Consider the following 12,000-nt stretch of genomic DNA (forward strand, 5'->3'; position numbering starts at 1 on the left):
TTGGTTTTGTCACAGACTCATTTAAACTTAATTACACATGACTCCCTCTCACTACTACCAGTAGGGTCAAATTATTTAAAATGAAATGGTTATACAACCCGAATATCTTTATATATTTCTGCATTCCCCAAATTACATTCTTAACTACACATTTCAAATTATTAATATATTTATTCCATTTTTAACTTGGAGTGTTAAGAGAATTAAAATTAAAATAAGCACTTTGTCCAAATCAAAAGATGCAGGTGGTTTGGCCCTCCCAAATCTTAGCATACATTATTTGGCTGCTCAACTGTCCCATCCTGTCAACTACAGTAGTTGGAGGGTTCTCTTGCGGGAACATTGTTAGGTTTTCTAGGTGAGCAAACAGGGGCCTCTGCAGATTCTCCTCATAGGTAAGAAGACGGATGCATTTGCTAATATCCATAATCAGACGTTGAGATTTGGAATAAGACTCAGAGTGAGATGTATCAAGCCTTGGAGAGGGATAAAGTACCAATCAATCAGCTCTTCTAATTTTTTCAAACAGCCTGTAACATGAGAAGCTGATTGGTTGGTACTTTATCTCTCTCCAAAGTTTGATACATCTCTCCCTTAATCTTGTTAGATTTTGCCATGATCTGGAAACTCACGGAACTGGGCAAATTTGATGGGTGTTCTATTTAACTTTCGTATGGTTTATGTAAATTGGGCCAATTTTACAATACGGATCATATTAAAACCTTGGAACACCAAAAACTAGATTATGGAACACCAAAAACTAGATTATGGCCTTCTTGATTTGTAATTTTACAGACACCTTCTCTAAAAGGTATTGCCTATTTCAGTGACTCTTCCCCTATTGTTTGTATTTCACCTGTTAATTAAATTATTTTAAATGCTGGGATCAGTAAGGCTTTATCTATCCTTTACATTACTCTCTATTCCGTAATATCTCCAAATTACTTATTACATCTCAGAACTACTGTAAATGGGAGATTCAATTTGGATGACCTCTTCTCTTTGATGAGCACTGGTCTTATAATCAGGGGCATTTGGGAATTTACTACTTGTATTTGCCATCAGCAATTTCATTTACACATTTTAGGCACCCAGAGACCTCATGCAACATGTGTATTCAGCAAGACTCCAAGGGGTAAATTTACTAAAGGTGGATTTAGATAGATTTAAAATTGATCTAAATCGACCTTTAGTAAATGTACCCCCAATTATTTTATAATATATATATATATATATATACACATACATACACATACAGTATATATAGAGAAAGAGATATGTGTTCTATACATATGCACACACACACACATACATACATACATAGTTGCGAACCAATTTATTTAATTAACTGATCAAATGTAGCCACTATGGGGGGAATTCAGTTCAGTGCGCTGTTGATAGCGCCAGGAGGGAGCTCATTATTCAATTCAGTGCGAAGTTTAGTCAGACAGAAGTTAAGTCGGAGAATGCCGATTCTCTCCCTGGGTGTTTAGTCGGAGAATGCCTGTTCTCGTGACAAAAGTGCCGGCCTCGAGGGTGTTAGCGCCGCGCTAAGCCGGAAAACTGCCTCGTAGCTGGCACTTTAGTCTGATTTCTCCTGGATCCAGCATTCATGTCTCTTTGTGTTGCAATTACATAAAAACACCCTTACGGTACTTCACCTATACTCGCTACTTACTTCCTTCTCAGGCATAACAAGTCGATGATATGCCAAAAACTTGATACAGAAATGTTTTTTGTGCATTGGGATGGGTATGTCTTATCGACATTTGCAATGACAATGGGGGAAGCTTTATGTTGAAACTGGCAGTAATGCGATGTAAAGCATTGTAACTGTGCGGCTTTAGAAGTTTAAACATGATAGTAAAGCATCATGTTTAAAGTTCTAAAGCTGACATGGTTACAATGTTTTACATGGCATTATTAGCATGCCGAGTTCAACAAAAGGATATTTCCTGGTCATTGTTGACATCCTGAAGTCGATCAGACATACATTCCAATGCACACAAAAAAAATCCTGCATGTGCAGTATCAAAATGCAGTACTACAGACAAAAAAAAAAAACTGGAATAGAACCACTAGCCTGGAAAAGGCTAGGCTTATTCAAAAAAAAAAAAAAAAATAATATTATATATATATATATATATATATATATATATATATATATATATATATATATATATAAAAATGTATGACCAACTCTAAATAAGCCAAACAGCAATCAGGGCTCTGTAAAATGAACATCCACTAAGCAGACAAGGCCGACTCTGTCTTGGCAAGCAAACTTAGGCAACAAAAGGCATAAAGATTGATTCATAGGGGTATATTTTCTAAAGTGTCAGTTTTTAGAATTGGTTTAGAATTTAACTTGTATTCATATGCAAATTTATTCCATATGACTATAGCCCAAATAGAGTCATAGGGGTATATTTACTAAACTGCGGGTTTTTAGAAATGGAGAGGTTGCCCATAGCAACTAATCAGATTCTATCTATTATCTTCTAGAAGGTGCTAGATAAATGTTTTGTAGAATCTGATTGGTTGCTATGGGCAACATCTCCACTTCTAAAACCCCACAATTTAGTAAATATATCCCATAAACGCAAATTGTGACGTTCTGGAAACATATGACCCTGAAAAAATATTGACAGAGTTTTATGATTATTACAAAAGCCTTTTTACTTTTCTACAACCTTCACCCACTCTTATCCACCCGGACACTTCCTCCTCAACACATCCATATAAACAACCTGCTTCCCCATAACAATGCACAGCAATTAACGGAGATGAATGCAGACATCATTGTAGAATCGGGTGGCAATTAAGGGACTTAAAATATTGGCGGCTCCTGGTCCTGAAGGTTTTACACCTCGGTACTACAAAAAATTTGCTAGCTCTCTAACACCTTCGTTAAGATATTCTTTAACACACTAATAGGTGGAGCATCCTTTGGTCCATTGACCTCATTGGCTAACGTCGTCATACCGAAACCAGAACGCGATCCAGAGTTATGCACCAGTTATAAACCCATTTCTCTATTAAATGTGAACATTATAATATATGCAAAGGTCTTGACAAATAGACTAAGCCCCTTACTCCCCACATTGGTTAACCCAGACTAAATTGGGTTCATACCTGGCCACCAAGCTCTTGATAACACCACGATAAATTATTGATTTGATTAATTCTATCCATGGTCATAAGATCCCTGCTATGGTTTTGGGATTAGAAGCGGAAAAATAATTTGACCATTTAGCCTGGCCATTTATTTTTAAGACTCGACAATCACTGGGTCTTGAAGACAGGTTCTACACAGTGTTTCAGTGCTCTACGACAGTCCCAAGACATCGGTGTTAACCAACAGAGTCGCTTCTCCCTCTTTTAATATTTCCATTGGCATGATACTGGGATGTCCCTTGTCCCAGCTAATTTTAGCACTAATAATAGAGCCACTGGAGGCACGAAGGGAATTAAAGTAGGTAATGAGGAGCACAAAATAGCATTATATGTGGACGACATGCTACTCACTATATCTGATCCGGCTCATTCTTATTTATTTAATGAAATTGAGGGATATGGCAGCCTCTCTGGTTACAAGATCAACACACAGAAAACAGAAGTCTTGGACTTCTAGGTGTCTCAAGAACCACTTCAGTTGTCAGTATCTATTTTGAGTGGTACGGTTATATCTCGTGCATTGGCCGCATAAATGCCATTAAGTTATTGCCATGGCTCTTATATCTATTTTAAACCTTTCCGATAAGTTACCCCATATGTCTTTAAATATTGCAACATATCACCTCACAATTTATTTGGTCGAAAAAACGTCCAAGGGTGATTCGGGACATTTTGGAAAGGCCCACATTCGGTGGTGGTTTAGGTGTCCCAAACTTCAAGTCTAGTACTACGGAACTAGCCGAAGTCTGAGAGGGTCTGGGTGTCAATCGAATCAGAAATGCTTAAACTACAGTTTATTTCCTCCTTGCTGTGGCTCCCTCTATTGACCCGACACAAAGTATCTTTACAATATGCAGTTATTTCCTACACTCTAAATGTATGGGATTTTGCTAACCATAGCTTAATAACCCCTCTATTTGACAACTCCAGCTTTCGGCCAGGATGTAATCCTGCTACTTTTATACGCTGGTAGACTGGGCGGTTAGAGCAATGAATGATATTACCAGTCATCTCATATTCCCCAAATTTTCAGATATACAAAACAAACTTTCCATCCCCCCCAAAGTTTTTTCAATACTTACAAATCCGACATTTTCACTCAACAATTAAATAGCGACTATCTAACAGACAGCTCACGTCTATTGAGTCCTTCATTTTACAGGGTACGGACACTTATCGCCACACAGTAGCATGCGAGATTGACCTGGTGGAAACCCTAGGTAATGAAGATTAGAACAACAAATATTCCAACGTGGCATCTAGCTCTTTATATGTGTTTGTATAAAAGAGAACCCTTACAATTTTGTTTTACAAATGATATGTCCCTTCCAAGATTAAACAAAATACACCCCGAAATCTAATTTATGCTGGAGTTGCAGAACCAACATTAGAACTATTCTGCATACATGGTGGACTTGTACGAAGTTTGTTCCCTTCTGGAAAGGGAATAATACTCTTGGACTTGCATTGGTAGCAAGAAGTATTTAGGAGTGAGAGGAACATATGTGTTCATGATGCCACTCGCCACCAACATAAATTTTTTCGACATATAGTCTTGGCCAGGGGCGGATTGGGCTGCCGGGATGCCGGGCCAGTTCCTGCTGGGCCGGACTCCTTGGTGGCCGCCCAGCCCGCACAGCAATGACTGACCCCCTTCCCCGAGCCTCCGTTCCCCTGTCCCGCTACTGCCGATGCTGTACAAGTTCTGCGCAGGTGCAGAAGTTTTAGTGACATAAAAAAAAATGGCCGATAGGGCCGCTGCAGCTCCTCCCATAAGCCTTTGCAGATCCCGTTGCCGTCAATCAACACTGACGGCCCCGCCTCCAGCCCCTCCACGGCCCGCCTCTCCAGTGACAGGCACACACAGGCAGCAGAGCAGATGCAGTACAGTGCGAGCTGCAATACAAGGGGAGCGGGTGGTAGCTGCTAAATATAACTATGCTGTAATACACTGACTGACAGCCGTGCTAATGGCAGCAGCTGAGGCGAGGGCTGGAGATGTCAGTCTGGTCACTATGACAGTGACTGATGGCACCGGCGCAGCGCAGCCTCTATAGCCACTGCACATGGGCCCGCCCCCTCCCTTTCTCACTGGTGGTAGCATGCAGCGGAAGTGCTGCTGGACCTGCTCCTTCTCCATGGTTGCCATGCGGGTGTGAGCCTGTACTGCACACAAACTTATACAAATGACTCAGCCAGCACAGAGAACCACACATATTGGGGCTGAACCTACCAAGCCCTCCTCTTCCTGATGACCTGCTCCTCACCTGAGTCACTGCCTTGTCTACAGGAGGTACCATGGGGCACTGTATGTATTGGGGGGTAACACGGGGAAGGGGGCACCGTGTGTATTGGGGGGTAACACGGGGAAGGGGGCTCTGTGTATTGGAAGTTAATATGGGGGCACTGTGTGTACTGGGGGTAATATGGTTACACTGTGTGTAATGGGAGTTATATGGTGCTGTGGGGGAAATATGGGGGGGTAATATGGAGTTGTGTTTACTATGTGTAAAATGGGGGTGCTGTGTTAACTGGGGTAATATAATATGAGGGTGCTGTGTGTACTGTGGACTAGTATGGTGGAAGACACTGTTTACACTGAAAGGTATTATGGGGGTGCTGTGTGTACTGAGGGATATTATGGGAGACACATATTGAGGAGTATTAGAAATGTTTTGGGAGATCCTGTGTGGTTACAGGGTGTTGGCTAATCAGATGCAGATATAAATAGTAAGGGGTGTTATTGGAGTGACATGGGCGTGTTATTGGAAGTGGATACATACAGAGATGCTGAATCGCTCACATTGGAGGCCATAGTCAGACAGATGATCTGCACTTAGCATAGGGCTGGTGCAAGTTTTAATGGTGCCACCTATGGTGGTGTATACAGAAGCACAAAGCAAGATCGCAGCATCTATAGACACTGACAGTGGGCGTCTCAGTCCTTGCACATTCAGACGCACAGATGTGCACCAGGGAAGAGATTTGTAGCAGCAGTAGCATAAAGTCACAGGCACCAATGCAGCAAAAGACATAGAGATGGGGGCAACCACCTATGACTAAGAATCAGGCCTTATGAGGAGGGAGTATCCCGCCCCTCCACAGACCCTACCCCCTCAACAAACTCCGCCCCCATTAGGGCTGCTTACAGAAGTTTCCCGGGCTGGTTTCCCATCCCAATCCGCTCCTGGTCTTGGCGGTCACATGTCAATTAGTAGCCGTCTGGAAAAAAACTGAAATCCCAACCATGGGACAGATCTTAGCTAAATCGGTGGGTACAGGTTCCCGGCAGTCAGAAAACGGACAGCGGCATCCCAACAGGTTTAGGTAAATATGCTAACCCTAACCTTCCCCTCCCACAGCCCAACTTTAACCCCCCGCGCACCTTAACCATCCCCCCTCACATCTCCAAACCTTCCTCCACCCCGCAGCCTAACCTTAACACCACCGGGATGTCAGCGGTCAGGATTCTGGAGCCAGGAATCAGACTGCTGTCGGGATTACAGTGGCGGTATTCTGTCTGCCAGCATCTCGACCCTAGCTAAAGTATTCCATACATATGGCTAGCATTCTCAAGAATTCCTCCAAGAGTTTCACCAAGACATGGGAGTCATGGACCTCTCATTTTCAGATCCCCCAGCATATAACTGATCAATGAAAGAAATTCTTTAAGAATCTGCCCTCGCTATTTCCTTACACAGACAATACGGTCCTTGAGATCAGTTTGCTACTTAATGGATGCGGCTACTTAATGGATGCGTGAGATTGTCCAGCTGAGTCAAACACTCCCCCCCCCTTCTCCTCCTTTTCCCCTCCCCACGCTTTCCTTCCTGTTTGTGGGCAGCAACCCTTCATCCCTCAATTTTTCTCTACCCTTTATATCTTTATGCACATTCTTATCTTTTCCTTTTCTCCACACTTTTATATAAAATATGGATAAGAATTTCTAACATACAATTAAGTTAAAAAAGGATACATTTGTTTAGTAAGGTGAAATAATTGGGAGTAGACAGTTAAAACACACTTTCACTTTTTCATAAACTGCACATAAAATAACAAGGTTTCATTTTAGATGCATAACAGAACACCAGATTGTTTTTACACAGACATCACACTAAAAAAAGTCCTTACTGTGATATTGGATTTCAATAGTCCTTGAGCTTGTTTCAGCGAGCTTAGAAAGTACCAATTTTTGGCACCATAGATTTGTCCTTTGTGTAACAGGTAGAAGACCACCACGCTGTTTTGCCTGGTTGTATTGCCACACCTTCTTAGTAATTCTGCAATCGATTCCTTGTACACTAGGCCAGAACTCCTTGCATTTAAAACAAACTCTTGTGTAACTCTTTCACAGACTGGTACCAGAGAGTCCCATTTGTAGACTTTAATCTAAAAAGAGAGGTAAGAAAAGTCACAAAGCCTGTTTAACGAATAAGGTGGTTGCTCATATTACCCATATTCTAAAGATGGTCCAGAGTGATTCTTTACCGGTTATACCAGGTTTGGTGACAATGTCAGAAATGATCCTTATTGGTCTGTTTTAATGGACCATTTTACGGATATAAGTCTCCTACCATTTCTTGTGATATCGGTGGCTCTCTCACACGTTCTCTATATTGTATATGATATATGTTGTATATTGTACATCACATCAAGCCGTTTTTAATAGTTAGGATTTTTTTTTTAATCTATATATTTTTTTATGCTCGCAATATTAATATTTTATTGTTATCTGAAATAAATATTATCAAATGTTTGTCTATGTCACTGACTGAATGTTCTATATAATACCCTGAATGTTCAATGAACCTGTATTGCATTGATTAATTTTGATGTATTGGCAAGAATTATTGTATGTAGTTTCTTTTGTATAACAAAAATCTATAAAAATGTACTCAATCCAAAAAAAATAATTATCCCTATTGGATGAAGAGTTACCACCCAAGCTTGTTGGTCAAATGAAAATGTATTAATTCAATACTGTCTGAGGAAGCAGAAAGGTGCTTTGCAGTTTTAAGTGAGAATTTCATCTTTTATGCTTTATTCTTATGCGCGATTGTTAACTTGTCATACTGTGTTTATAAATTATTTGTATTTTTAATTAATTATTGTTCTAACCATTGTCTGCAATAGTGAAAAACTATTTTATTCTAAAATATTGTTTATCCATGACAATAGTGAGTTGTAAGAGGACATTAATCTATTTAATAAAATAATTTGATTATCATAAATTTTTTGTTGGGTCATAACTTATTTGCCAATTGCAGCCCAGATTTCATGTTTGGGTATATATTAAGTGGGTGTAGTATGAAATTCGACACAAGAATGTCAGTAGGTTCTGAATGTCAACATAGGTTGTTGGTTTTTTTTGTTATTTTAGCCTAACCTTAACAATAAACAGAAAACTATGTCAACATTCTGGTGTCAACATGTTAAATGTCGACATTTTGAACATGTTTTGATTTTAACCATGTCGACATTGTTGAATGTTGACATATTAATTGTCAACCTAATGTTAATGTCGACATTCAGAACCTGTCAACATTCTGGTGTTGACATTCTGAATGTCGAATTTCTGTATGTCAACCTTCTGACCGGATACCATATTAAGTGCTGACACTACCTTTAACAGTCCTGAATTGCTTGGCTCCCATTTTTTGAGAGTAAGGGACTAGTTTTACATAGCAGAAGTGTCACAAGAAAAGTTTTGATCTACAAAGTACCCTTCTTAGCGCCGGAGTTACTCTCCTGTTTTCAGGAGAAAATATGAGTACAAATAGTATGACGCCAAATAGAGTAATAACCATTGTGAACAGCAGGTATATTCATACAGGCCCATTGCCATGTTACTAATCACACTGCAAGGATCTGGCTCTTTCCTTTCTTGGAGCCATTAAGTAGTGTCCAAGGGCTGTGCCTGTAATTAAATCAATGGTGCTACTCAATTACAGCCGAAGGCAGGCCGCAGGTTGCAGTTAACGAGGAATTTTTTTCAAGCCAAGTAGCCTGTTCGCAGGTGCTGCAATCGTGAGAACCCATAGGTCCAGAAACTTATCCCGGATACTATTGGTTAATGCACGTTAACACGGTAATTTATTGGTCAAGAAAAAGGGGTTCTAATTGAATAGCCCGGGCATTAAAGCCCAAGGCTACCACCATTTTTCACTCACGGTAAATTACTGCTGCTGATTGAATTTTACCCTTAGTTACCAGTTCATGAATCTGTGCCACCAGCCTTTGGACCAGTATTTTTCTATATTACTCCTGGGCTGCAGGCAATTGCTAGTGGCATAATGAGTCTACATCTGGATGTCCAGTGACGATATGTTCATGAATATATAGCATTATTTTAACTGCGGTATTTTTGCAAACAAAAAACTTTTGTGAATCTAACATCAAATTTGATAGACATTACACCTACTTCCAAATGGAAGAGTTATATATATTAATAAATGTAGCCATAGGTTTCAAAGACAAGTTGTTTTCTTCCATCTAGAATATAGAAGGGTTAAAAAGTTGTTATTAACATTTTTTTATTCAACTCATATGTTACTAACTTGGGCTATGTGTTATTTACTGTAGTTGTGGTGTTTTTAAGTTTTTAAAGAACAATACTAGATGGTGTCCCATTGTGTTGTTTGGATTATTTTTTCCTCTAGCTCTCCTCCTGTATCTCTTCAACAAACCCCCTATCTCCCCCTTACTCAATCTCTCTCTTCCGCCTTCCTTATTTGTCTATTGCTCATCAGCATTTGATTTTATTCTATAGATTATCATTACCTTTTTTTCTTGTCATCTTTACTATTCTACATTTTGGTACCCCACCCTGTAAACCATGTGTTCATTTTCCTTGCTTCTATACAGTTATACATTTCTAGTTGTGGGTGATGTTGTTATTGGGTGACTTTCAGGAGTGCTTGTCTTTTCATCATAAGGTGATACGTGATGAGTACGGTCTCCACTTCGGAATGAGCCAGAACCCTTTAAGCACTCGCTAAAGGGGGTATGGAGCTCCATTCAGTATTCAGCAAACAGCGGTAAGCTTAGCTTACCTTTGTTTGTGACTGTACTGTTTACACCATTTTCAGAAGAAGTCTTTCCAGCTTCAGCAAAGCCCTCCAGGCTTTGCCAAATGGCGTTGAGTCAGAGGCGTATTAATGCCCGGGGGAGCCCATGTGCAGCGAAACCCCTCCTCTGAACAGCGCCCCTCCCAGCCCCAATATATATTTACCTTGTGAAAGCAAGTGGGTCACTCCTCCAACAAAATGCCAGTGATATTCGGAAAGTTGGTGCATTAGCACATTGCTAGATTCTTTGCTTTCACTTTGCAGCACCATCTTCCCAAATATGTCAATGGGAAGATGTCGCCGCGGAGGAGGACGGACCCACTTGCCAGCACAAGGCAAGTATCACTCTGGATGCAGCTAATGTAAATATGCTTATGCATTGTGTGAAAGTGCAATGTGCATAAGAAGATGGACTCTTTAGCCCATAACTATCATAATTAGGATTTCGGCAACACAGTAAAGAATTGCGCAGAGGAGTACATCGTGAGACCGTGCTAGAGAGGTAAGTGATGTTAAATACATGTGGAATATTCATTAGTATCACTGTGATACTAAATTAAATATGCCGGCATCAATTAGGAAAGTTATTAAATTGAGCCCTTGTATGGCAAATAATAGAAGTATTTGTAGACTGTGAGGGGTAGATTTACTAACGGACGATTTTAATTGATTTAAAATCGAGCAAACTCGATTAACATCGATGTTGTGTTGCTGGGGCTAGATCACACATTTTCGAATACTTAAAAAAAAATATATACCCCGCCCTTGGCCACAGGTATTCAGTTTTGTAAACAAGCCCAAGGCAGGAGACGGAAAGAGGAGAAGGAAGGACAATATACACCAGAAACACGCTCTCAGAAGATGAGGGAATCTGTGACCTAGAGAAAAATTACCCAATGAAATTAGGTGAGTTAGGGCGGGTGCCCTGAGGACCCTATGGACCTTGAAGAAAGAGTTAACAAAGGTAAGTCTACCATAACTAATTTCTTCTTTGGGTTCCATAGGGTCCACAGGTATTACCTTGGGATAGATAGTTGGATAGCATCCAATGCACCAAACAGCTACAGCTTTGGAGCTCCCAGCAAGTACTGGTCCACCTCCCTATATACCCCTCCCCCAGCCATTCAGTTATTTTGTTTGGTGCATGGCAAGAGCACCTGTTTATTCTTCAAGGTCCATAGGGGTACCATGGGGATGTCCTAAAGCAGTTCCCTTAAGAGTGGGGACGTTCCTGAGTAGAAAGGAGAATCCGCCGCCCAAAGCAAGTATCCTGAGAGGCATAGGTGTCAAAGGCGTAGAACCTAAGAAAGGTGTGGACCAAAGACCACATGGCCCTTGCACAATTGTTCAGCAGAGGCACCACGTCAAACTGCCCACGATGGTCCCACAGACAGAGTAGAATGTGCTGTCGCCATTTTTGGAACCGTAAGATCAGCCTGCGTGTAAGCCTGAGAGATAGTCATTCACAGCCATCAAGCCAGAGTTTGTTTGTTAGCTGGTAGCCTTGTTTGTGAAAACCATACAACACAAAAAGAGCGTCTGATTTTCTAAAGGAATTTGTACGATCCACATAGATACGGAGAGCACTAACCACATCCAGGGATGCTTCACCTACAGAAAGGTCTGAAGACTGGAAGGCTGGAGCCACAATCTCTTAATTCACAAGAAAATGAGAAACTACCTTAGGAAGGTAACCCACCGTGTACAGCTCTATCCTGGTGAAAAATCAAAAAGGGGGAGCGACAACAGAGTACTG

The 12,000-nt window shown here is 40.7% G+C and overlaps 1 protein-coding gene across 3 annotated transcripts in view; it reads right to left on the minus strand.

Moving 5' to 3' along the window:
* The window catches only part of MANBA (mannosidase beta), a 124,460-nt gene that overhangs the window by 1,881 nt on the left and 110,579 nt on the right, over window positions 1–12,000 (minus strand). For all 3 annotated transcript variants that reach the window (XM_088453234.1, XM_088453233.1, XM_088453235.1), the window contains one exon: window positions 7,309–7,566. In XM_088453234.1, the coding sequence (XP_088309360.1) occupies window positions 7,309–7,566 (258 nt within the window). The remainder of the gene's footprint in view (window positions 1–7,308; window positions 7,567–12,000) is intronic.

The sequence above is a fragment of the Taudactylus pleione genome, unplaced genomic scaffold (genome assembly GCF_031769625.1).
Source record: "Taudactylus pleione unplaced genomic scaffold, aTauple2 ptg000573l, whole genome shotgun sequence".
Taxonomy (NCBI): domain Eukaryota; kingdom Metazoa; phylum Chordata; class Amphibia; order Anura; family Myobatrachidae; genus Taudactylus; species Taudactylus pleione.